Below are 26,172 nucleotides of genomic sequence, written 5' to 3'. Positions count from 1 at the left end.
CTGACGCATCCCCTAGTTCCCAAGCATCAGTGGTCTCCCGAGGGCCTGGGGCCGACTTCCCTTTATGCAGGCTGCCCCAGGAGGGGCTCCAACAGGCCGGGCCTCGCGAAAGGCACGTTACCTGCCAGTGCTCGGCATCCGAAATAGAATCTTGAGCAGCAAGGCCTTTAATTCCATGTGTCCCAACAGCAGGTCGGTGTGGGGATAACTATGATCTGGCTGGTCTTGAGCTATAATTATGGAGTCAGAATAAAAAATTATAGGCATTGTGTGGGCTTGCTTTAAATATAACGTAATCCATACCGTCCTCTCTCTTATTTGCTAGACTTGAGGTGGAGTCTTTGGTGGCTGGCACAGGTTTTGCCTGACGTGTAGTGGATAAAAATGGCCCTTGCCAAATGAAAAGGGCCCAGCAGGAGGTCTCCCCGGGTCCCTAATGTTCCTGAGTGCCCATGGCCTGCAGCCCGCAGCCCACGCGCCTCCGGGCAGCCTCTCTGTTGTTCACATTATCTGCACGTCGCATCTCCCCAACCGGCCTTCCTGTCTCCAGCCTCCCCCGGCCAGTCCACCAGAAACCTCTTTGTACAACAGCCTCGATGCTTAAGAACCCATTAATGCGCCCTTATGCCCACAGGGTAAATCCAAACTCCAAGTTCCTTCATCTTTTGGCCCCAAACCACCTTTCAGCATCTACGTGGCAACAGCAGCTATAGGACAGAGGTGAAGTACACGGGCCCTGGGGTCCAACCGTGTGGGATCACACTCAGGCTCCACGTCTGATGAGCTGAGGGGGGGCCTGGGAAGTGACCTCATCCATGTGCTTTAGCTCCCGCACAACTACCGTAGGCTGCGGTGAGAATGAAATGAGGTTACACACTCCCGCAGCGACCTACGCATGTCCTGTTTCCTCACCAAGTCTGTTTACCTAGTAAAAGGAATCAATAGTCATATTGCCTTTCAAGTCAGTAGATGTTTTTAATGGTGCTTCTTGGTGTAGTTGTGTGTGGTAAGGTGGGCATCCATTAGTTCAACCTCTGGAAAGCAAAATAGAAACAGATGTGCAAAGTCCTAAAACATGTTTATACCCCAGGAGTAGGAATGTAACTAAAGGGAAGACCAAATTGTGGACAAAGATTTATATTTAAAAGATGTTTTTATGCTCATGAAGAACTGGAAATATTTAGGTAACAGTAAGCATTTATGGTGTATCCACTCAGAACACTCTCAGGCAGTCATTAGAAGTGTTTATAAAGAACATTTACTATGTTAGAAATGCTTATAATTTAATTTAAAGTGAATACAGCAGATACAAATGACATATAGTGGATGATCTCAATGATAAAAAAAATACACATCACCACAGGGAAAAAGTTGAGATGGAGATATAATAGCAGTCATCTTGGGTGAATTTACAGGGTTATAGTTTCTTCTTGTTTTCTGTATTTTCCAAGTATTTCAGAATAGGCATGCACTACTTTATAATAATTTTTAAAAGAGCCGAATGTTAAAAATGGTATAAATAAAATGAGAGGCTAGAAGTTTATGTCTGAGTTTCCATCTGGCTGGGACTGTCCACACAGTCTGAGATGTGACGGCGGAGACCGTCTGCCTCGGTGACGAGCAGCTGCAGGTCCAGTGCCTGGAGTCAGCAATTTGCCAGCACAGGGCTCCCCAGGTGCATCTGTGCAGACTTCCTTCCACTTCAGCTGCCTTTCTGAAACCTTCCCAAGTGCCCAAGAACCTTCAATGCCATTGGAAGTGGGCAGTGTGCCAGCCCTGCTCTGTCCCTGCCACACCATGGAGTGCTGGTGGCACCCTACCCACCTGGGACAAGTGGGTTTCCCGCCTGAGAGGCGAGCTCCTTCTGCCACCTTGGGAAGGGGTTCACTGGAGCAGGAAGAGAGGCCGAGCTGCTGTCACGGCTGCAGGCCCCTCTGCTCTCCACACATCTGGATTTTGGAAACCCCACATCCCCAAGTGCCAGGATATGCAGGGTCATCTGTTCGAAGGGTGGGAAGCCTGGAACACTCCATTGGAGGGGTCCCTGAAGGACAGCTTGGTCACTCCCAGCCATTTCTCGAAGATGAGCTCTGATGAGGCCACAAAGAGATGAAAAGGGGTTCTGAAGAGTTCCTGGTGGAAGAAAGGGCCCCGTATGAGTTCAGTGGGGGAGAGAGGCCTTAGAGGTCAGTGCCAGTGTCCGGGTCTAGCCAGCAGCTTGTTCGGGCCTGTCTAGGCCTGCCCAGTCAGAAACCAGAGAAAGTCAGGAATCAGAAGCTGAAAGACCATGACGGACAGGCTTAGAGAAAGAGCGAGGACAGCACACAGCAAGAGGCAGAGAGGTGGAGAGGGACAGACTGAGACCCAGTGCTGCAGGCAGGGAGGCCATCCCCAAGGGCGAACTCCCAGGAGGAGACCAGCACCTCCAACACCTCATCCCGGCTGTAGTCAGGGAAACATAATTAGAGGAGCCTGCTGTGCCACTTCACGCCACTAAATTAGCACCCATTAACCAAATGATACCATTCCAGCTGCCCAGGGTATGGTAAGGCCAGCTTAAACACACCGCCAGTGGCCCTGTAAATTAGCACAGCCTTTTAGGGAAGAAATTGGGCAATACAGCTCCAGTGCTATTAAAATGCTCGTCTCTCTCTCTCCATGGTAATTCCACTTCTGGGAATGTGTTGCAAGGAAATAATTCAACAGAAAAATGACAGGTTTGTACATAAAAGACGATGACCACAGAGCTATTCGTTATGTCCAATATGCTACAGTATGGCACCGGGAGTATTGCTTAAAATAGGGGCTATGCAGACTAAATAACAACATTTAGCGATCCTTGTGATATGTGCAAATAAGCAGAAAGTAGAACTATCTGTATGAAAAAAATGACATAAACAGCTGCCTGGATGCCAGGTAGCTCCACCCTTGCTGGTGACCGGTGGCCCTTGACGCCCGGCTGGCCACACAGACACTCCTGTCTTCCCCTGGGACCTGCCCTGCCCAGGCTCCCCGTCTAAAGCTCTCTAACCAAGAAGTCTAACCCACAGACCTCAGACTGGTGGGGGAGACAGTCTCAGCCAAGCCTGCCCACCTAGGCAGCTCATGCTGGTGGCCCTGGGAGTCTGGGTGATGCCCGCTGAGTCACTCCAATGTCACACCTCAAGTTGCTGAACCAGAACAGATATGGTGGAGCTGGGTCTTCACTTAAGAACAGGGATAAAGGAATTTTTCAGGCTTTGGAATATCTTGCTATTTGCAAGCACAGCATTCTCTTTAAGCCAGCTGAAGCCTGGGCTCCCGGTTGGACATGTCGGGATGATGGGAATTTAGAACAGAGTGAAGGCAAAGGAAAGAAGAATTGTGGGTCATTCCTCCTGGCCTGGTCCCACAGGAGGCACAGATCTGATTCTGAACCCAAACCATCCAGTTCTCTGTCTTCCCCTCACCTCTAGCGGCCATCACAGCAGCTGGCAGTGAGCGAGAACTCAGTAAACAGAGGGTGAATGAAAAGGGAAAAGACCACGTAGGACATGAATGAGCATGTGTCACCAAACAATTCTGTCTTTATTCAAAGCTTGTCTGGCTTTCCAAATGTGCCCTCAATGGTGCTCCAGAGAAACTGTGCCCCTTGTGCCTGCCCTGCTTACTGCCAGGGGGTGCGCTGCTTCACAGGGGCCAAGAGCATCAGTGACCATGCCTGTGACCAGGCCCGACCCTGCCCACTCCGTCCATGCACAGGGACTGAACACAAAGAGGCTCTATCACGGTGTCTGCCCTTGATGTGCTTTCAATCTCATGGGAGAGATGGGAGTAAACAAGGAGAATGATGCAGGGAGCAATCAGGCCGGTGCTGTGGAAAGAGGCTGCAGCGGTGGGGTGTGAGAACACCCAGGAAGTGGGCTCGAGGACCCTGCAAGGCTCCTGGGGGAGGTAGAAATGGAGCTGGGCCTTGGACGCAGGCAGGATTTTACCTGGCAGGAGGAACATCAGAGGCCCAGGGGCAGGTGGCGTCCACCTCAGCCTCCCCCAGCTTCTCACTGTGAGCCTGCCCGCAACCCAATCCTGCCCAGACTGACGCAGAGAGAGCAGTGGCAGGCTCAGTCTCATTCAAACGGCCGAGGTCCTGAAACTCACCCTGACCATTCATTCGTTCCTTAGTCCGCTCCTATCATGAACACTTATTGCACACCTGCTCTGAGGTGCCATGACAAGTTCTGAGGGATACAGTGACAAACAAGTCAAGGTCTGTGCCCTTCCAGTGGGGAAAACAGATAACAAAGAAGTGACAAAATAAATTCACACTGGAGAAACATATAAATTGGGTTAGGGGATAAGAGTAATGAAGGTGGGAAAGGAGGTGGAGGGACTTAATCAGTAAAATCAGTATCTAATTTAACACCTAAATGATGCAAAGAGGCAAAAACACCATTAAAAAAATGCGGGCAAGAGTATTCCAGGCAGCGTACATGGAAGTTAAACACAGGAATAACCTTGGCCTATTTAAGGATTAGCATGAAGGCCAGTTAGGTGGAAAGGAATCGGGGTGGGGTGGGCTGGGGCAGTGGCAGGAGGCGAGATCGGAGTGGCGGCAGGGGCTCCAGGAAATCAGAGCCTGTCTTGCTTCACAGCCAGGCTCCTCCTGCCTTGTCTCAGGACTGGATCCAGGCCCTGCACGTTAATGAGATTGACCGGGTGCTGGTATGCGCCACCCCCTCATCCAGAGGTGCCAGTGGGTCATACAAAGACGATGGACAAGCCACGCCTGGTGCGCCATCCTCACAGGGCACCAGATCCTGCCGCTTCCTTGGTGTCACCAGCCCCGCTGACGTGCTTCCCTCCTGTTCCTCCACGGAGTGGCGTTAGAGTAGCGGCATAACTTGAGACCAGGTCACAGAGTGCGCTGCCCCACAGTGAGCACACGTGGCTGGAGCACCGAGTGCCCAGAGGGCCCTGGTGGCAGATGATGCTAGAGAACCGAAGGCCAACCTACGCGTAGTACAGGAGGCACAGAAGCACCGCAGGTGCTAGAGGAGGGGGAGGAAATGTTTGAGAAACACAATTTTGGTAGCATTTTGGACATGGATCAGAAGAGAGGAAAGGAGACCAGGCAGAGAGGTAATAGGAGTTGGGACTAGGGCAATGCTTGTGGGCAGGTTTCCAGAGACAAAGCAGACGTGTAAGGGGTGGCAATTGTGTGCAAGAAGTCTGAGGGCGCGGTGATTTCTACCAGGCAACTGGGCAGACGGTGTTATTCATGGAGAAAAGCAGGCGGAGGCAGGTGGAAATATGGCCAAAGTTCCCGGGGGGAGTAGAGGACAGGAGGCGGATGGGCCAGGTCTGGACGCTTTGAACAGACGATGAATCTAGGCCATCGAGGAAAGGTGTCCATGCCACGAGGTCTGGTGCTCAGGAGAGGTCTGGGTGGGAGGGGCATCAGCTTTCAGGCAGCAGCTGGCACTCTGAGTGCTGGGGGAGGAGTGCAGAGTGAGGAAAGAAGGTTGGGGAAAGAATTCTGGGGGCCACTGACATTTGGGGGGCTTGGGGTAGGGGAGAGGGCACAGTGAAAGGAGACTGGGCCACAGAGCTCATGGAAACCACAGGAGGAGGGGATTTCAAGGAGGGCATGGTTCCCAGTTCCGAATGCTGCAGGAGGGTCAGGGAGGACGGGCTGAGAAGAGGCCACTGGCTTTAAGGCCGGGAACTGCAGGAAGAGGCCCTGGGAGGGGCAGGTTTGGTGCAGCTAGCTAGGCTCCAAGGGTAGAAAGAGGCATCAGGATGGGGAAGTTCAAGTGGTAAGTGCAGAGGGCTCTCTGAGGAAGTCGGGGGGGGGTATAAAATAAGATGAACCTCGGCTTGGGGTGGGGTGGGGTGGGATGGGGAAGGGGGAGTCCAGGTTGGAAATAGGGGGCATGCAACATTTTTGCTGACTTAGGCAAGGGAGCAGGAGAGGGAGAGGTGCCCCATGGACTTCCTGCTTTTCTCCCCCACTGCCCCCCAGACCTCAGGCTTCCAGGGACCTTCTGCGCCCTCCTGCCCAACAGGCATCTCTTCCCAAGTGGTTGCCTGGCCTCCACCTTTCCTTGCTCAGGAAGACAGAGCACACTACTGCGTGGCAGGCAGGCAGGCAGGCAGCCTCTCTCATCGTCATGGGACTGGCTACCTGTTAGGAAATCTCGGTGCTCAGGTGCATATGTGGCATAGTGCTGGGAATTTAATGGGGCTGGGCCTTTTCCTATGTTTGTGTATAGATCTTACAACAAATTAAAAAAATTCTTCCTTCTTTTGAGCCCAGATGCACCTCCTTGTAGATTTTTACCCGTTGAGTCTCCCGCTCTCGAAGCTTCCTTCAGAGCAGACGGCAGCGGTGCCTCCCTTGTTTTCCTGTCCTGGGCTTGACCATCCCTGCTCTTCTGAGGGTCTCTGGGATTTCTCCGGAACACACTGCATCTCGCTATCCTTTGAAATAGGATACATTCCTAGAGGAACAGCTATCTATTCCTCTCCTACCAGCAGAAACTAGTGATTAAGAGCACAAGTGGTTAAGAGCCAGCCTGGGTTTGAATCCTGGCTCTGCTTTTTCCTAGCTGGTAATCCTGGGTAAGACCCGACCGAGCTAATCAAGCTGCGAGGGATGCGTTAGAATGTACACAGTGCTTCCAACAGTGCCAAGGGGAAAGTCAGTGCTCAACGCATGTTTACTGCTCGCAGATGTCAAAGCTCCTTTTGGAAGGGAATATAAAACAAAAGAGGCCCCCCTAAGTCAACCTGGGCATGTCACATGAAGATGCTTTGATTTTTCCCAACTGAACATGGCTAGGGCCCGATACTGAATCAGGGGCCACTGGTATGACAAAAACAAGACACCTGAAGCATCCCCAGGGTGTCTGAAAGTCCAGAGACCAGAACTCAGTCAGGGGATGGAGGATGCAAAGTGTCTGCAGCAAAGCCACCTGGAGAATGCCTCTCAGAAGCTGTCACTCCTGCAGGCAAATGAGCTGGGTCTTCTATCAACAACTATCATCTCATGCTTCTGTCCTGCTCTCCACCTAGGTTTCTGCTCATCCCAGGATCAGCCTTAGCTGCTGTGCAAGGATCTTCTGACCCCTGCTGTCCACTGCGTGTCATGGCACAAACGTGAAGATGGCCATGACTCAGGGAGCACCTCAGAGATGTGCTTTTTTTGACTTTTTTTGACAGTGACTCCCAATGTGAATATATCTTCCTCTGTAACTATACACAAAAGTTTCATAAAGCAATTCTTACCTTTAATATGTGTGAGCACTCTGATAGATTCTCTATTTTTCTATTATATTTCAATAATAAGAGAAATGCTGATTGCAATCCACAGAATTGGTGTCGTAGCCCCAGGCTTTCTCCGGCAGTTCACGAGACATTAATGTACTTTACGGAGTTAGTCCTTTGGTCTCCCCAACACCAGTCAGTGTGCACTATGTCCTTTTCAAGCCATTGGCCACACTGAAGGCTGACTGCTTGTTTTTCCTTTAAATCAATTCACTTGAACATTGTTAAATACCCACGGTAGCTTAAGTAAAATACTGGTGAAAATACAAGTTTGAGGACCAGCTGTATTTTCCCCCAAATACACACTGAATAAATGTTTAACTATAGAGATAAAATGTATTTTCATACCCCCTAAAACTATCTTGCACACCAGCAGTGTCTGCATTTCTCACTCTGGGAATCACAGACCTCAGTTCAAACATCTCATTTTATAGCGGGGGCAGTGAGGCCGAGAGAGGTGTGAATTTGCTTATCTGAGGTCTAATTTAAGGAGAGTGATCTCTAGGCGACCCCTGGCCAAATGCTGCAGTAAGTCTGTCAGTCTTACCGCTTTGGGAGAGAAGCCCCTCCCCTCAAACATCACCAGAGCAAGGATATCAGTCTATAGGTACTATGGCAGAGCCATTTGGAGACCTTTGTAGGTCTCAGACATCCTTATTTTTTGAGGTCCTAATCCATATCATGTCATAAATATTACAATTTATCCACATTGGCACTTATTAATTTCAATTAAAAATTTATTAATTTTTTTTTGTTATTTTGAAGCAAATGAGTTTTCTGAGCTCCAACGATTTCTGTAGGCCATTAAAAAGTTCACAGGCCTTAGGTTTATAGCCTGTTGTGCCCAGTGGATGAAATGGCCCTGGGTCTGGTAAAAGAGTCTGATCTAGGAAGACATACTAAAGAGAAATTACACATGGAAAGCCTCTATCCTGGTCTCTCTGATGGGAAATGTGTTCAGGCCATGGACAATGGAATGCATGACTTTCCAGGGGTGACATCCTTCCTATTCTGGTAGACTGTAGGGGGCAGTGCCGTTTCAGGTTGGCTAAATGCCGTGTGACTGACAGGGGGCTCTCATTAAGTAAAACAAAGGTATCAGAATAGATTGATGATTTTCAAAGGTTTTATTTTGGCATCAGGGCCCTTTTGCAAATGAAATCTCATTATTAGGCCAAAAGTAGACCTGCTCTACAATGGACAAAGCTCTGATCAGCCCTCTGAATCTAACAGATATGAAGGTAAGTATGTGAAGACATCTAGGAGAATGTCCCCTAGGGATCTGCAAAAACAGAGGGGTTTCCTGAAGACAAGGGCAGGCTCTGAGACCACTGATCTCCTCCAGGCCTTGATCAGATCTCAGCTCTAAGGAACAGCACAGCAATTTTCAAACCTCTTTTATGGTGATGCACAGTAAAAAAATAAAGCTTATGATAAGGCAGACTACATTGTACTGAAATGTGTTCACAAAACATGCATTTATACTGTAGAAGAGAATACTGTCTGACACTTGGGCTGGGTCAGGGATGTTTTGGGAATATAATCCACAAACCTCTTCTTGGGAATCAAATATATTTCTGATAAAAAGCTTAAGCAATTTTCTGATGAATTTTTACGGGAATAAGACCTCTAAGAAACCAGTTACCTAGGCACTCAGCTAATGTCAACTTTGAGAGGGACCCAACGGCCTTTAGCTGTCTTTCAATAAATCTAATAATTCTTAACCAGAACTTTTTTCTTGTATCCAGTCTAATAATGGTTATCTAACCATTCTCTTTTCCTATACCATGTCCTTACCAATTGATACGTGTTGAACTGGCCAGGTAGAAGCCTCTTCCCTTACCGTGAGATTGTAATAAGAACTTTGAAACTGAGTTATAAATTGCCTGAAGCTTTTCCCCTCCCTCTGTTCATTCCTTAATGGTGTGATGCACTCTGATATTTCTTGTTCTATTTTATTTTATTTTTTTAAATGTTAACTGCGACCCACTAAATTGATTTCACCAGTCTTTAATGGTTTTGACTGGAAGCTTAAAAACCATGGGGAAAGTAGTCTATTAAGACAGAAACACATTGCTGCCATTAAGAAATGAAACCAGAGAAGGAAACGAGGTAAGATAAAGGCCAAAGAGTGCTTACTCTTCCCAAGTACCTGGCACATGGCAGTTGAGCAACTGTCCTTTGAAACTTAAAAAAAATAATTAAAATTTTAAAAAGGGGGCAAGCCACACATTTTATGTTTGCAATGCAAGTAAGAATTCGTATTCAGAATATATAAAGGACTCAAATGTCAAAAAGAAAAAGACAAAAAAGAAGAAAAATGAGCAGAAGATGTGAACAGGCAATTTCAGGAAAGCATAGAGAACGATGCTCCGCTTCTCTGCTAGGCAGGTAAAGGAAGAGAATGGATTATTAAAACTGAGAAACTGAGTGGAGGTGCCCCTTCGCGCTCACACTCCTGAGCAGGGGTATCAGCCAGCTGGTACTGGGAGTGGGTAAAACTGCTCCTTCAAATACCAGAAAACTGCCAAGTGATTCTGCTGCTGCTGAGAAGGAAGGCCCCGAGGTTGGCCGGGTGAAGCGTTGCTGGTGGAGTGCTCCCCTGAACCAGGAGGCTGGAAGCCCACAGACAGCAGGCAGGCAGAAGTCGCTCCCCCCTCCAGCCCCGAAGGCTCCCTCCAGTGCCCCCTGGTGGCAGAGTGCAACACGGGGCCAGGCAGCAAAGCGGAGGTGTGGTTTGCAGAGTCACAGCCTCCGCCGCAAAGCGGAATGTGGAAGGAGTTGGAGTCAAGGGACAAAAACAGAAATGCCACAGCCCATCACACTGGCTAAATGAAATTCCATTCCAAAAGAAGGAAAAAGTTGTTTCTAACACCATGCGACTATTCTATACGGAAAGATGCTATTACCGTAAAAATGGAAAGAGTTCATCGCCAGCAAACCTGCACTAGAAGAAACGATTAAGAAAGCCTTTGAAGCAGAAGGAAAATGCTACCAGGTGAAAATCTGGATCTACATAAAGAAACGAGGAGCGCCAGAATCGCTAACTATGTGAATAAATATAAAGAGCTTTTAAAAAGTTATTTAAATTTCTTTAAAGGCTAATTGACTGTTTGAAGCAAATATGCTAAGAGTGTACTGTGGGGTTTATAACATTGTATATGTGACAACACTAGCAAAGAGGCTGGGGAAATGGGAGTACACTCGTGTAAGGTTCTTATACTATGGGTCAAGTAGTGTAACATCATGTGAAGGTAGAATGTGATAAGTTAAAAATGTATACTACAAACCCTCATGAAACTACTAAAGTAAAACAAAAACAGCAAATAAGCCAACAAAGGGGATGAACTAAATAACTGAAAATACTAAATTAAGACAAAAGGAATAAAGGGTGCAATGACCAGACGGAACAAATAGAAAACAAACAGCTAGGTGGTAGGTTTAAGGCCAACTGCATCAATAATTACAGAAAATATAAACTGTCTAAACATTTCCCACAGTAGCAAAAGTGATCAGATTGGATTTAAAAAGCACCAACTATATAACACAACAAATCTATTTTAAATATAAAGATACAAGTAGGTTGAACGTAAAAGTGTGGGGAAAAGTGCACCATCCTAACAATAATAGAAAGAAGGCTGGAACAGCTGTATTAATGTCAAATAAAACAGATTTCAGAGCAGAGACTACTTTACCAAGGACCAAGAAAGCCATTTCATAAAGACAAAGGGGCCAATTTATCAAGCAGACATAATGATGCAAGGTGTTTCTGCACCCGATAAAGAGCTTCCAAAGAGGGAATGAGATGTTTTTGGAGCCTCATGGGAATCACAGTGCTCTGTAGGATTCCATATCAATGTTATTTCTTTAATTCTTCCTCTTCTATTTTTAGTATTATCTATTACGCTCACTGTAAATTGAGCTTGAGGACACTATACCTACCTTTATTTGGTTATCAAAGGAAACCATCCTGGGAGGCAGTAAATAGCGGTGGCAAGTTAGTTTGGCTTCTATGGACTTCAGTTTTTCCATCTGTACCATGAAGGTCAACTGTTTAGGAAGAAAAAAGTTTTTAAACAGTGAATTATTTCTCCGGCCTAACAGCACATATAACCCACACAAGCATGTGGAGCCGCAGAGGCTGGGTCAGGTATCCAGGCCTTGGGACCTTGTTCTTAGCCATGCTGGGATGGGAGCAACAGCAAGGACGGAGGAGCAGGAATCCTGGGAGATCTAACTGAGAACTTGAGCCAAATACCCCGCTTGTTGGGCTCTTAATTCTTCCCCTGGCTTGTGTGATCTGGGGAAAGAGTATTCTATTAATGGCATTCTTTCATTTTAAGTATTTTCAACAACGGACAGCAAATTCATATGAATTTTATAAGCTTCCCTCAGCTGATATGTAAATTAATAGATTATGAGAATGACAGGTGCTGACTTGTACTTATTTAATTTTTCAAACTGACCTGGTTGGCAACAACTGAAGGCAAGTGACAGCTACTTCCTAGCTCAACAAATCCAAGGGATTAGTAGATGGAGACATTAGAGGCTTTCTTGACCGGCAATGGAGATGACACCATTGCTCTTTGCTCTCCACTGCACACACGTGCTCAGCATTAGATACCACGTCATAGGTACAACAGCACCCTGTGCTCCTTTGAAGCTACCATGAGCGGACAATGTGGGGAGGATGCTGACACATAACATGGGTAGCACACACTTATAATATGCAGCAGGTACATTAAGAATTCTGGCAGATACAAGCTTCTTTAATACACAGAATCATTTTGTAAGCTGGGGAATCTGGTGTGTAAAACAACATGTATGGCAAATATCTTGTCAGCACCCTTTTCTCCAAGTCTCTTGTCTTTTTTGACACTTTCTTGCTCTGTGTATACCCCTTTGGATTTCAGCTTTGAGACACGGAAAAATGAAATTTGGAGGAAGAAGCCTAGGTGACAAAGGATAACAGAAAGAAAGAAGGTCCCGCAACTCTGTATCCTTCCAAGAGATCAGCCACCTAGAAACCAAGTGTTCAGCTTTTTCACAGTAACCTTCCAACCAGTCTCACAGGTACTACTAAGCAGGGGGATCAAAGCAGTTAATACAGAAAAGTCTAGAAGGATATACTCCAAGTTGCTGACAGTATTTCCAAAGGATGGAAATGGAAAGGAATGATGACAAATGATTAAATTTTTCTCTACACATCTTCGAGTTATTTTGTCACATTAAGCACGTATCCCTTTTGTAACAGATATTAATAAAGAACACTGTCAAGAGAAGCAACTGCCTTATTCACTTAAAAACACTGATTAAGAGAGTGTTTGTATGTAATGCATGCACATGGTCTGTCATATGAAAAAGAATTAATAAGCTCACCAAAGACTAAAATTCCAAAGTCTAGTGATTAGTTTCTAGCAGAAGTTTTATGAGGCAGAAGCATGAGGGTAGTCTTGGGTTTATAACATTCCTCTGGCCTGAGCCCCTAGTCTTCTGGGCAGCCCAGTGCACCCCATAATGAAATGAAATAATGTCGGTCATGACTTAGCACAGTGTCTGGAAGCAGCAAGCACTCTACCTCACAAAAGGTCCCACAGAATCAAAGTCATTCACATCCTGTTAGGTGGGACCAGCTTTCCTCCTGGGGTAAAATCACATACATTATTGAAAGCAGAGATGTAAGGTCTTCTCAAAAAGCAACATATCCCTCTGTTCTGAGAGCTCCTGCCCTGACATGTGACATAGGCCACTACCTTTAAACCTCTCCTGTACTATAATCCTATGATTAGTGGGGTGCTTCCTCAATGGATCTTGCTTTGGCTTTCTAAGCTGCTAGAATCTTCAGGGACCTTGGTACTATAGAGATAGATTTCAGACCCAGTGCTTCTTTGTTGTAAGGGGCTGGATAGGGGATAGCCTGTGTCTTGTAGAATGTTTAGTGGCACACAACACACACCAAACTGCTCAAGCCAAAACTTTACCCGCTAGATGCCAGTAGCATCCAAACTCCACAGTTGTGACAAAAATATCTCCAGACATTGCCAAGTGTCCCTTGTGGGGCAAAATTGTCCCCAGTTTAGAACCATTGTTATAGATCAATTTAGTTGTTCTTCAGCCATTCCAGAAGAACCTAAGGCTAGGACTACACATTAATATCCATGCACCCCTCCACCACCAGGAAAAAAACCCCATCCCCAAAACTTGAACTTTTAAACTTTAAGATCTTCTTCCAAGGAGCAATGTAATGTTAACCGTGAAAGTCAAGTTTTCTGAAACATTTATCTAACATTTTAGTGCAAACTTTCTCACTTATTGGTGGCTGTCAAAGGACTATAGGCAAGGACTATAGGTCAGGCCAGGCCCTGTGGGGATGAGAGGGAGGGAAGGGGTGTTCAGCCAGCTGGTGCTCCCCCAAGAACATGATCTGAAATTCATTCATGCAGCATAAAATGAGTGAGAGACTGCAGATGATAACTGCTTAGTTGCATGGCTTTAAATACCATCTATGAACTGATGACCCCACATTTTATATTTCTAATCCTCACCTCCCTCATGGTAGCCAGCTTCTTGCATTGAACTGCCACTCAATGTCTCCATGGGGGGCTTGTACAGGAATCTCAAACTCAGCATGGCCAAAACTGAACATATTTTCCCTCCTAAACCTGAACTTCCCCTAGTATTTCTCATAAATGGCCATGCCACCATACACTAAGTTCCTCAAGCCTATACTGAGAAGTCATCCCTGATTCTTCTATTCCTCCTTCCCTCACCTCCATATCCATGGGTCATGTCAGCTCTACTTCCAAACCCATCCCTAATCTCTCTTTTCTCTAGATCCACTCTTGCCACCTTAGTATGAGCCACTGTCATTTCTTCCTAGACCATGGTATTAGCTTCCTAACTAGTTCTTATAGCCTCTCTTGTCCCCTTTATTAGGTTTTCTCAATATCATATATTGGGATTTGGGGCTAATTCTTTGTTTGGTGTATGTGGTGGGGAGAGGCCGTCTCATGAACTGTATGATGTTTAGCAGCATCCTTTGTCTCCAACTACCAGATGCTAGTAGCAAAATTCCCCTCCCCCCTCAAACTGTGACAAATAAAAATGTCTAAATATTGCCAGGGGGAAAGAACCACCCACAGGTGAGAACCACTGTCCTGCATCCAACATACAGAAGCCAGGATATTTTAAAAATATAAATTGCATCATGGCACTTCCCTGATGAAAACCTTCTAATGTCTTCCCACTGACCTCAGAATAAAATCCAAGCTCCTTGCTGTGGTTTACAAGACCTCTACGACATGGTTCCTGCCTACTTCTCTAACAGCCTCTCTTCCATATCATGGCTCTCCCTCCAGCCACACCGGTCTTCTTTCTGTTCCTTTACCATTCTAGGCTTGCTCCCATCCACTCTTTGCACTTGCTGTTCCCTCCGCCTAGAATGCACTCTTTTCAGATCTTTGCATGGCTTACTGTTCACTCACACAAATGTCAGCTCCAATGATGCTGAGTCAGCAAGGCCACCCCTGATCACACTATGTAAAGAACCCACTTACCTCCATTCTCTACCGCATTACCCATTTACTTCCTTCATAGTGCTAATCACAACAGAAAACATCTTGCTCTGTCATTTGTTGTCTGCCCCTTCAAGCAGATTGTGAACTCCTGGAGAGCCAGGCCATCTCCCTGATTCACTGCTATAGCCCAAGTGCTAGAATACCATCCCAGATAGAGTAGGTACTGAAAAAGCCCCCCTCCGCCTTCTCAAATCTCAGGTCAGGTTTCTCTTCTAAGACTGTTATCCGCATGCATTCCGAGCACCCATCTGGATGGGGGATCAAACCACAACCCCGACATATGCCCTGACCAGGATTCCAACCAGCGACCTTTCCTTGCATCGGATGATGCTAAACCCACTGAGCACATCAGCCAGGGCTCTTAGGTTATTCTTGATTGCTGATGTTGTTGACCTTCATTTTTAACTACACGTAGACCTATGTTAAAAAGTGTGTCGCTGGGGGGGGGGGGTGTGTGTGTGTTACCATGTACAGGGCTTGGTATGAAGAAAATAACTGCTTATTTTGAAACATAAACAGTCTGTTCCTTGACCCTCAGGTTTTTAGCAGGCATATAATCATTCTACCGGTCATCATTTCAGATTGCTTCCTGTCCCTAAGCAGCGAAGAGACTATGAATCTCAAACTCACCTGGCTCAGGGGTTCAAACAGCCTCTTCGTCCATCAACTCAATTTATACTGGAGCATGGGCCTGAAAACCTTTTGTGCTGGCTTCAAGTTAAAATAGTTGCCTGGGTCAAAGGCTGGCTGGTCCAAAGTGCAGCATGGTCAGTAAGTGTTGGCTGAGTCCCGAAACTGGAGCTCGGCTGTTTCTCACGTTGATTTATGGGCTGTTTGCATGAAATCGAAGATGCCTGGTCCATCCGGCAGCTGCGTGGCTGCACACTGGCGGCAGTGCGGTCCTGGCCGAGGGCCATGGCCCTTTCGCGGCCTCGGGGAAGCCTTTCATCGGGGCATTTTTACATTCTGGCTGGCTGCAGCCTTGTCCCTCCGGGGAGGGCTCTCCACGCGGTGCAGAGACGTCTCCACCCGCTGGGACGAGGCCCGCACGTGGCGGGAGGACGTCTCCGTGCGCTGCGAGGAGGTTTCCACGTGCTGGGAGGACACCTCGAGCACGCGGGGGAGCCGCTTCCCCGAGGGGAGCGCGGAGGGCCTCTCGCTGCGGCGCTGGGAGGTCTCCACCTGCCGGGAAGACGTGTGCACCAGCCGGGAGGAGGTTTCCACGCGGTGCGACGAGCTCTCCACGCGCACCGTCGACGTCTCCTTGTAGCGGGTGGTTTCCACCCGGGGCGAAGCGGTCTTTCCCCGAAAGGGTGAGGCCATTCTACGGGTGTCACGGGAATGGGGGGTGCAAAGCGGCCTCGGGAGGCCCCGCAGCCCAACACTCCCCGATGGTCTCGCCTCTGGGTTACATCACAGGGGAAGGGATGATGTCACAATGGCGTGTTACGTCACCGCTGGCACAAAGGTGGACGAGAGCGCCCCAACACGATGACGTGCAGGCACAGGGGTCCCGCGGGGGCTTTTCTCGCCCTTACAGAGACTGGGTCCTGCCCCCGGGCGCTCCGCGGGCCCCGCACCGCGCCCTCGCCGTTTGCGAGTCTGCGCGGGCGGAGCGGGGGCGGAGCCCGGGCCGGCCCAGGATGGGCGGAGCCTCCCGCTCCCACGCCAGGCTGTGCCCGCCCCCGCATCCCACACTGCCCCGCGACAGGAAGGCGGAGCTGCGGCTTCCGGAACCTCCTCCGCCACTCCCGGCAGTTGCAGTGTGGGGTTGGTGGCGACTTGGCTTCTTTGCTTGTGATGGCCGCGGCTGTCGCTATGGAGACAGGTCAGTAGCCCTCGGAGCCTTGCGTCTTCGCGAACTGGCCTATCCCGGGCCCGACACCTCCTCCCGCTTCCCCGCGGGACTCCTCGCCGGCCTCTCAGCGGGGTTAGAATTCGGACGGGAGGCGCGAGGGCTCTGGTAGCCGTGGGGAAGGCGAAGGTAGTTCGGCCTTTTCAGAGTCTGGTTTGTTCGCAGACCCTTTTCCCTTACTTGCTAGTTCAACACCGACCCTATGGGCTTCCTCGCGTGGGCGAGAGGAGTTCCATTTGTTTTCTGCGTCTCAAATGAACTTTCATAAGTTTGAAATTTCATCGACGCGCTCTCTGATTTTGCACACACGCCGGTCTCTTTTTCAGCTTGAATTTTAAACTTTGTTTCGGATTGATTTAACGTTCGCTTAGCATTTGCTTGACCTGATCACATTAACATTGTAACGCATTATTAAAATAGGGGAATGCATAGTTTTTACCAGTTACCCAGGGATCACTGTTAAAATCTCTGCATAGTGGCTCACAAGTGATAAATATCCTGCCTTCTGTGTGTTCTTGTTTTCTCTGATGACTTCTCTTTAGAGAAGCTTAAGTCATTTTAATCAGAGCTTTTCTTTTCTTACCCTTGTAAGGAAGGTTAATCTCCTCTCACATCCAGTTTAGAAAAACCGTCACCAGCTCTTCATGTAGAAATGTATCTCAGCATTAGTCATGTTTCTTTACTGCTGTTTTCTTTCTACAAATCAGTATTATATAAGGTGACCTTTATTTTGGATGATTTTTGCTATCTTCTCTCCTAGATGATGCTGGAAATCGACTTCGGTTTCAGTTGGAGTTGGAATTTGTGCAGTGTTTAGCTAACCCAAATTACCTTAATTGTAAGTTGTTGAGCACCTCATTGAATGGAGTTAATGATTTCTGACAGACAAGTTGCAATTCATATTAGTGTCTGCTTTTATACATTCTCAATTGAACGGAATTACTGCTGTACTTAAACTGGTATATATATAATTGAGCAAACTGGGACTTGTTTTTTGATTTCATTGTGTGTTGGTAGTGGGGATGTTATGTAAGTAAATTCTTTATGTTAGGAGTCACAAATCAGCAGTTCATGGATTGGTTTGCTCTACAGATGTATTTTTTTTTTTTATGCCTTTCAGTTCTTGCCCAAAGAGGTTACTTCAAAGACAAAGCTTTTGTTAATTATCTTAAGTACTTGCTTTACTGGAAAGAACCAGAATATGCCAAGTATCTAAAGTAAGTTTAATTTTTATAGTCCTAAATATGTATATACTTTATTATACTCCAGAACACTGATATTTAACAGACTTCTTAGTTTCACATTGGAAAAAATATATTTTGAATCTCTCTACTTCTTTTACGACCACTTTATGAGACACACTCATCTCTAACTTGGATTATTGCAGTAATCTACTAGCTGGTTATCTCTGCTTTCACTGTTACCTTTCTTCTCCCCACCCCCAGACAAACAAAGCAAAACAGTTCTTTACACAGAAGCCAAATTTATCTCTTAAAAATGTAAATCAATATGTTACTTTCTTTCTTAGAATCTTTCAATGGCTTCCTATTGCATGCAGAATAAAACTCAGTCTCTTTTCTTGAGCTAAAGTTCACGTGATCTGGTTCTGTCTTATCTGACCTTATCTTGTACCTCTCAACCCATCTCACTGGTTTTCTGACCCCAAGGAACCCACAGTCTATAAATGCAGGAACATAGCCAATAGGTTAAAAATTTAAGAACGTAAAAAGGGGTACTTGTAAGGATGTTTTCTGGAGGAGGTAACCTTACCTGAGTTCTTAATAGCCACTGTCTTTTTTAGGGCCTCTTATTTGCCGAGTACTGTGCTCATTAAAAAAAGTATATATATATATGTATATACACACATACACACATTTATGTTGTGCAAAAGATGCTGTCATTTTAATGGTTACTAAACTGCAAGAAGCATATTATAATCACAAACCTATTCCTTTTTAATGGTAAAAAATGAACTGAATTCACACCTCTGCTTTGTCTTAACTAGCTAGTCAAAAAGCAGTAATAAAACTTTTTGGTTTTTTTTCCTAAACACACAAAAGTTTGAGAGGGAAATGTTTCAAATTTTTATCCAAGTCACTTCTCATCTATGTCGAATAGCTGATTCACGAAGTTGCCAGTAAGGGACCCTTTGTACCCTTACTTGCTGTTTATAAACAACCACTTATTCACTTAATAATCCACAGAAAACACTTTTTTATTAGATTGCAACATGTATGTATGTGGACTTAGAGACTCAGTTTCATCCACAGCATTGCTGAGATGGTCATCTACACTATGGCTAGAGGTTTCCATTGAGCCGATATTGCTCCATTTGGGGACAGCCAATTCCACTGTTAACTAGATGCTACAAAGTTCTTCCCTATATTGTGATATTATATACCTCTATGTAACGTCAATCCATGTTCCCAGTTTTGTCCCTGAATTAATCTAGAACCAGTCTCTGCCCTATTGGGGCAAGGGCCCTTCAGATATTTAAATTCAAGAGAGGTTGCAAATTAACCCTTGTTGGCATATCATTCAGTCCTCACAAGGATTTTGTTATTTTAATAGTTGCCAACATTTAAAGATTGGAAAGTTTTTTATAATCAGAGTTCTAGCTACTAACTACTTGAAGCCATTTCTTGTGTCCTCCTTCAGATATTTTGCAAATATGCCTTATCTTACTCAGCCAAGAACTAAACACAGACCTTCAGATGTAAGGGTGCAGTGGACCAAATAGCACTTTTTTCTTCATTTGGACATTATACTTCTAGTACTTCAACCTAAGTTTACATTATCTTTGGAGGGAAGACTGGAGGGAGGAAGGATTCACATTGTTGATTTCCTGGGAGCTTTATGTCAACTAAAATCCTTCAGTTTTTATTTTCATTAACGCTATTGAGTTCTTTATTTGCGTCTTGTTTACTATTTAAAAATCTAAATGCATAGCTTTTCTTTTGTATCATCTTGTTAATGCTATAATTGTAGCCTGTCAAATTAATCATAATTCCTCATTGTATCATTTATGTATTCTGAGCATTATCTTTGGAGGGGGAACTGGAGGGGGGGGGAGCAAACTTGTCCTTCAACAAGTTTGATAAAAGATCACTGTGTCTAAATTTAGTTATTGACTTTTAGATGCTACTTGAGACCATTCTTAGTTGTCACATTATTTTACAGATGAAGAAACTAAACTTCAGAGAGGTTAAGTACCTTGTTCAAGGCCACCCAGCTGGTGAATTGCAGAGCTGGTATATGACCCAGGTCTTTTCATGAAGGTGCCTTCATGAAAAAGAAATAGCTAGGGTAGGTGAGGGTAGGGCATTCTAGGCTTAGCAACCAACAGTTACAAGCAACTGTGTATCTGGAGTGTAGATAGCAAACCTATAATATCTTGGAAGGACAGCATGGTATTGGGCCCTACTACTCAGTGTGGTCCTCAGACCAGCAGTATTGCTATTACTTAGGAGCTTGTTAGAAATGCAGAGCTTAGGCCCCACCACAGACCTACTAAATCAGATCTGCATTTCAAGAAGTGATTCATGTACATATTAAAATTTGAGAAGCACTGCTGTAGTATATGGTTTTCCAAATTTTAGTCATTTGTACCACTTACACAGTTTTGGCTCTGTGTACTCCCTATATGATTTGATGTTTTTTATTTACTCATTTAAATTTGATGTCTTTTCTATTCAAAATAATTTCACTTACAAAACAGCATGGAAAAACAGTAAAGAGAATCCTTGTATATTCATCCATATATTATTCTTTTTTTTTCTTTTTAATATATCTTTTTGATTTCAGAGAGAGGAAAGGAGAGGGAGAGAGAGAGATAGAAACATCAATGATGAGAGAGTCATTGATTGGCTGGCCCGAAACCCGGGCATGTGCCCCGACCGGGAATTGAACCCCGATCGCCTGGATCCTAGGTCGACGCTCAACTGCTGGGCAACGCCCGGCCGGGCTCACCCATATATTCTAAATGTTAACATCTTATATAACCACAGTACAATGATCAAAATCAGAACATTAACATTAATATACTATCTAACTTTGTTATCTCATCTACAGATTTCAAATTTTGCAGGCTGTCTTACTAATGTCCTATGTCTGGTACAGTATCCATTCAAGGCTCATATGCTGCGTTTTGTCTTATGCCTTAGTTTCCTTTGATCTGAATTCATTGGTTCTCCCCCCCCATGACTGTGACACAGAAATGATGCTGTATCCTTCTAGGTGTATCAGGAGTCACAGGAAGTCAATTTACCCACCACTGGTAATGTTAATTTTGATCACTTGGTTGAAGTGGTAGCTGCCAGTTTTCTCCATATCACGTTACTATTTTTTCTATTTAATAAATGCTTTGTGAGGAAATACTTTGAAACTATGATGTCTTGTTTCATATCATACTTTTATCCACTAATTTTAGTATTTTTTTTTTTTTTTAAATGTATCTATTGATTTCAGAGAGAGGAAAGGAAGGGGGAGAGAGAGAGATAGAAACATCAGTGATGAGAGAGTCATTGATTGGCTGTGAGCCCGCAACCCGGGCATGCGCCCTGACCGGGAATCGAACCCTGATCTCCTGGATCCTAGGTCGATGCTCAACCGCTGAGCCACGCCCAGCCGGGCAATTTTGGTATCTATTGAAGATAACTTGCCTCAAAGAATCTTTACTGTGGTGATTTTCTAACTCTAATTCCACCATCCTTTCTACATTTATTAGCTGGAATTCAGTTGTAAGGAAGGAATATTCCCTTGTTCCCAATTTATTTATTCACTTAAAAAAGTTGCATGAGTATATAGTATGGACTTTTGGAATCTTATTTTTATTTTGTGGATTATAATTATATATTCGCTTGCTCCAGTGATTCCAGATATGGCCATTAGGAGCCCCTTCAAATTGTCTCGAGTATTTTTGATATGTCCCCTTAACTTTTTGAGCACTTTTCTTTGGTACTACATAATATTCTAGGTCCATCTTGTATGTTCCCTGCCTTAGTCCTGGAATCAGCCATTTCTCCAAAGAACCCTGGAAAATGCTATTTAAAACCTATGAATTGGGTAGTAAGTGTGCTTGTTGGTACCAGCGTCATTGTTCCTAGGCCCTCTCAGCACACAAACTAAGAACACATAATCTATGTCTATTTCTATGTCTGTGTAAAGTCATGAGTTCATACTGCTGTTTTCAATTCCTGCTCAATAACAGGGTTCATTCTTGTCTTTCCTGTTTCTTCATCTGTCTCTTTTTATGATAGCCAGAAATTTGGCTCTTTATCCACAGTATATTTATTTCTATCTTTGCTCAGTCTTAAGTAGGCATAATTTCAGAATTCCGTATCTCCATGGAAAATTTGTGCATAGTTCTTTCTGAAATTGACTCACTTTTTAAAAGTTGTCTTTTTATCATTATTGATGGAAAACCAAGCTATCAATTAAACACATACTTACTAAAATTAAAAGTGTTCCTATTCCTCACCTTGGAAACCGCCAGATTAGAATAGCATGATTTGCCCCCAAATGTTGACTCCAATGACCAGTTATTGAATGGTCTTGGGCAAGTTACTTAATCTTCCTGAACTTAAGTTTTCTCACTTTTGAAAATTTTGCTTAATGCTGACTTCTGATCACTAGCTTCTTTGCCTAAGCAGGAAAAAAAGAACTCGATGTTACCAAAGTGTACTAAGTTAATGTTTCAGAAATTGTAGGCTACAAGATCATTTTTATATGAATAACTGATTAGAACTTGGCGTTATTGACTTCAGTTATGCCGATCACTAATTTATAAACTTAAACCCAGGTACCCTCAGTGTTTACACATGTTAGAACTACTCCAGTACGAACACTTCCGCAAGGAGCTGGTGAATGCTCAGTGTGCGAAATTTATTGATGAGCAGCAAATTCTGCACTGGCAGCACTATTCCCGGAAGCGGATGCGCCTTCAGCAAGCCCTGGCAGAGCAGCAACAGCAAAATAACACATCAGGAAAATGAAAAGCTGGATCCAGACCAGGCTCCTAAGACTGTATATATTGCTTTTGTACAGTGAAGACCAAAAAAGACTCATCTTACCTACTTTTATTGTGGTAGCACTTAGTACCTTGAGTGTGCTATTTAATCCAACTAACTTTTTATTGTTAATAGATTATTTCTGTTAAACCAAAACTGTTCTTTGACTTCCCTCTGGATTTGTAAGTTTTTATTAGTATTTAACACAATCAACTGAACAGAAACATTTGGTGCTTTAGACCAATTTAAGGAGGCAGTGTGGATGGGGCAAAGGGTAAGTGCATCTCCTGGAACCTTACTGTCCCTCAGATCAGCTACCTACCCTTCTTATCTACATAATAGAGTCATTGACTCTTCCTTATCTACATACCTAAGGAATGGAGTCAATGACCTCTTTAAATCACTGAGCAGGACCAGCATAAGGTTTCTTAAGTTCTGCAGGAGAGGAGGACATACCTGTATCACTAACTTGCTTTGCGAGAGCTTTTATAGAAGAATCATTGGTATGTCGCTGACCTAGTGATGGTAGGGAGATTGGTAGTTAAATAATTGGACTCTTGACCTTAGACTAGAACAAAGATGAGGTACCTCAAGTACTCGTGCTTATTTGGTAAAGCTAACATTTATTTGGAAGACACCACAAACCAGGCACTGTGTTAAGTGCTTAACTGCATTTTCGTTTTAGTCTCAGAACAATCTTTGTTCAAAAGGAGACTGAGGTTTAGACAGGTTAAGTAACTTGCCTATGGTTATACTACTAGTAAGTGGTAACCAGAGAGTGACTGACTCACAGGTTGAGTCCTTCCTACGGCTAGGTTATATTGCCTCTGGCCCCCTGCTACTCATCTCTTCCCAAGTAGTACTCAGACAGATGTAAAACAGCTGCCTGCTTGAAGTGGGGGCTGGATTAGATGTGCTGTGCTTTCCTTCAGTGGTTAGGTTAAGTTCTAAATTCTAAAGCCAAGAAGGTATTTTAGGAATAACAATTCTTTGTAAATTCATGGAATTTAAGGTAAAAGATCCTAATTCATTTAGAGATTTGGAAGCTATCTACTCACTATTAGGGGCTTTCAGATATTTCTATAACCTCCAGTAATACATTCCTCTGTGCTATTACTACCACTCCTGAAGACTTATTTTACCTTTATCTTAAAGCTATCCATATGTTATAAACAAACTGAGAGGCACGAGCATTTTATAGCACTCTGTTGTTTAGACATGCCAGTTTTTTTACATCATTTATTTATGTCTAACATGAATTCAAAGCAAGCATGCAGTTTCTTTTATACTAGAGCAAATCAGGAAATCAAGACACAATTGTCATAATCAAATCTTAATCTTCAGAGAACAACATCTCCACGAGGTTGGCCTGAAGACATTCCGATTCTACCAGTTTTTGAGGCTGTAAGAGAAGAACAGTCAAATTGTGACCCACTGCTACAAAAATGTTATTAGGACAGGATAGAGTTGTTCAGCCTTGAATGACAGAAATCTTGGAACCAAAAATTATGCCATTCAGAAACTTTCAACTAGTTGTAACAAGTTTTATGAAACAGTTAAGATATTTGCTTTAAGATGAATCATTAAAATACTTGGCTCAAAACAGACTAAAACAGGAGACAGCAAGCCCAATGCCATCCCCTTGCCCTGAACTCTTTAATTTAGAATCCCAGGGCCATGACTAGAGGGGCCCTTTCTTTTCAACCAGAATTACGGGTTAAATGGAAAACAACCATTGATGCCAGTGTTTAAGAAATCATGTAAACCAACTTTATTGAGCAGCTAAAATTTTAAATTAATAGCTTTTAAAAAGCGTGAAAAAGATGTAATATTTAGATACTTACATTACTGAGAGTTTATTGGGATTGGCCATAGAGGATGGACAAATGCACTCTGAACAGCAATGTGATACTTGGGATGAAATGTCAAGACCTTTCCACATCTGAATCCAGAACAAGTCAAAAGAGTTTTGACAGGGCGAATTGTAGCCCCAAAAGAGCTGAAGAAAGATACTCACTGTTCCATATTTAAGTAGTGTAGGCACTGCAGTTATTTTCAGGTTTTTTCTGAAGTCATTATTTGGATCTTTCCAACTATTTCGAAAAGAAAAAGTGATCATGAGAAACATTTACTTCCTTACATTTTGTTTAATACTGGATATATTCCTACATTTAATCTTTTAGTAATCATTGCTTTAGTTGTAAACATTTAAAACTTGAGGACTGTCACTTATTCCCCTGTGTAAAAGTTTTCATTTAAAGTGTGATTAAGATGTAAAATAAATGTAAAGACAGTTAAGTTCTGAACTAACACCAGGCCAAATTCATTGAATTATCCTTCTAATACAAGTGGCTGAACATTCAAAATTTTAATTTGTACTTAATAGCTTCCTAATTGCTTGACTTATCCGAGTGTACCTTATACATAGAACCTGAGTTCCCAGGCCCTTCCTGCCTGTTTGCAAAAGTCTAGTGCATGTCTGGGAAATGAGTATATATTGCTACTTACTAAGGTTTTTCTCCTACTTGGCAGTAGATGAACACACATCCTTCACAAATATGCTTCAGTCCCTCTCGTACGACTGGTTCGGCTTTAAAAAAAAGTTGATATAAAATAATTACACATCAGCTCTACAATCAGGCACTGCTAAACAGTGTCCCTCTCCCCACCCCGCCCCTCGGTGTTGCTAAGAACTCAGACTTTAACCTGCAGTTAACTGACGAGGTTAACAGAAGCCAGGGACTCTGATTTGAGAGCCACTTCAAGGGTAACTAAATCCCAGTCCTGATTTGTCCCCACACCCCAGCACCCAGAATAATGAAAGGCATAAACATTTGCTGACTGTCCCCAGTAAGACACTAATTATACTGAGTGAGTGAGAAGTTTTAAAGGACTAGATTTCAAGATTATATGGGTCGAATGGTAGAAAGCACTCTTGGGTGGGGATGGGCTTAACAGGAGAGAAAGGGACAGGGTGGGAAAAGGAGGCAAGATGCCAGCTCATAGCCCTGCGGCTCTCCGTGAGTAAGACTCCTTCCTCTGCCTCTTCTCAATTCCGCTCTCTGGCCAGAGCCTTGGCCTTCCTGCCACGTTCTCTAGGCAGCAGCCCCGAATCCCGGCCTCACCCAGCGCGCAGTCGGGGCACCAGCTTTTCCCGTCGGCGTCCTTAGAACCGGTAAAGTAGGCGAAAATGGTCTTGCCTTTGTGCTGCTCCACAGCTCGGCTGAAGTCCTCGAAGCCGGACACACTCACCTCCTCGTACGGGGCCATCGGAGAGCGCTCCCGGGACTGCGGGCCGCCCGGGGAGGCGCGGGGCGGCACCGCCTAGAGGCGGGGCCCCGCGTGGGGCGGGGCGGGCCCGTTTCCGGGTGCGCTAGGAGACCTGGCGCCGCAGGGAGCCCACGGGGCTTGGGTGCTACAGGGGGCT

General features: G+C 44.8%; 3 protein-coding genes across 4 annotated transcripts; 1 reads left to right on the top strand and 2 right to left on the bottom strand.

The window, feature by feature from the left end:
* Window positions 1–1,235: 1,235 nt before the first annotated feature.
* On the bottom strand, window positions 1,236–16,429 carry C17H17orf100 (chromosome 17 C17orf100 homolog). Of its 2 annotated transcripts, XM_087826539.1 has the most exons (3): window positions 15,513–16,429; window positions 11,248–11,355; window positions 1,236–2,133 (listed from the first exon to the last, which is right to left on the bottom strand). In XM_087826539.1, the coding sequence occupies exon 1, from the start codon at window positions 16,203–16,205 to the stop codon at window positions 15,828–15,830; it is 378 nt and encodes a 125-aa protein (XP_087682665.1). In that variant the 5' UTR covers window positions 16,206–16,429; the 3' UTR covers window positions 1,236–2,133; window positions 11,248–11,355; window positions 15,513–15,827. The 2 variants fall into 2 exon arrangements, with proteins under 2 accessions (XP_087682665.1, XP_087682666.1); XM_087826540.1 differs by lacking the exon at window positions 11,248–11,355.
* A 195-nt stretch (window positions 16,430–16,624) lies between these two features.
* MED31 (mediator complex subunit 31) lies at window positions 16,625–22,912 on the top strand. Its single transcript, XM_016200964.2, has 4 exons — window positions 16,625–16,710; window positions 17,498–17,575; window positions 17,858–17,954; window positions 22,538–22,912. Exons 1-4 carry the CDS (start codon window positions 16,683–16,685, stop codon window positions 22,728–22,730), a joined length of 396 nt encoding a protein of 131 aa, XP_016056450.1. The 5' UTR covers window positions 16,625–16,682; the 3' UTR covers window positions 22,731–22,912.
* Window positions 22,913–23,350: 438 nt separating this feature from the next.
* TXNDC17 (thioredoxin domain containing 17) lies at window positions 23,351–26,044 on the bottom strand. Its single transcript, XM_016200966.2, has 4 exons — window positions 25,871–26,044; window positions 25,254–25,335; window positions 24,763–24,838; window positions 23,351–24,147 (listed from the first exon to the last, which is right to left on the bottom strand). The coding sequence occupies exons 1-4, from the start codon at window positions 26,013–26,015 to the stop codon at window positions 24,079–24,081; spliced, it is 372 nt and encodes a 123-aa protein (XP_016056452.1). The 5' UTR covers window positions 26,016–26,044; the 3' UTR covers window positions 23,351–24,078.
* Window positions 26,045–26,172: the final 128 nt, after the last annotated feature.

The sequence above is a fragment of the Miniopterus natalensis genome, chromosome 17 (genome assembly GCF_054644295.1).
Source record: "Miniopterus natalensis isolate mMinNat1 chromosome 17, mMinNat1.hap1, whole genome shotgun sequence".
Lineage (NCBI taxonomy): Eukaryota > Metazoa > Chordata > Mammalia > Chiroptera > Miniopteridae > Miniopterus > Miniopterus natalensis.
This window is presented reverse-complemented; position numbering and strand designations above follow the sequence as displayed.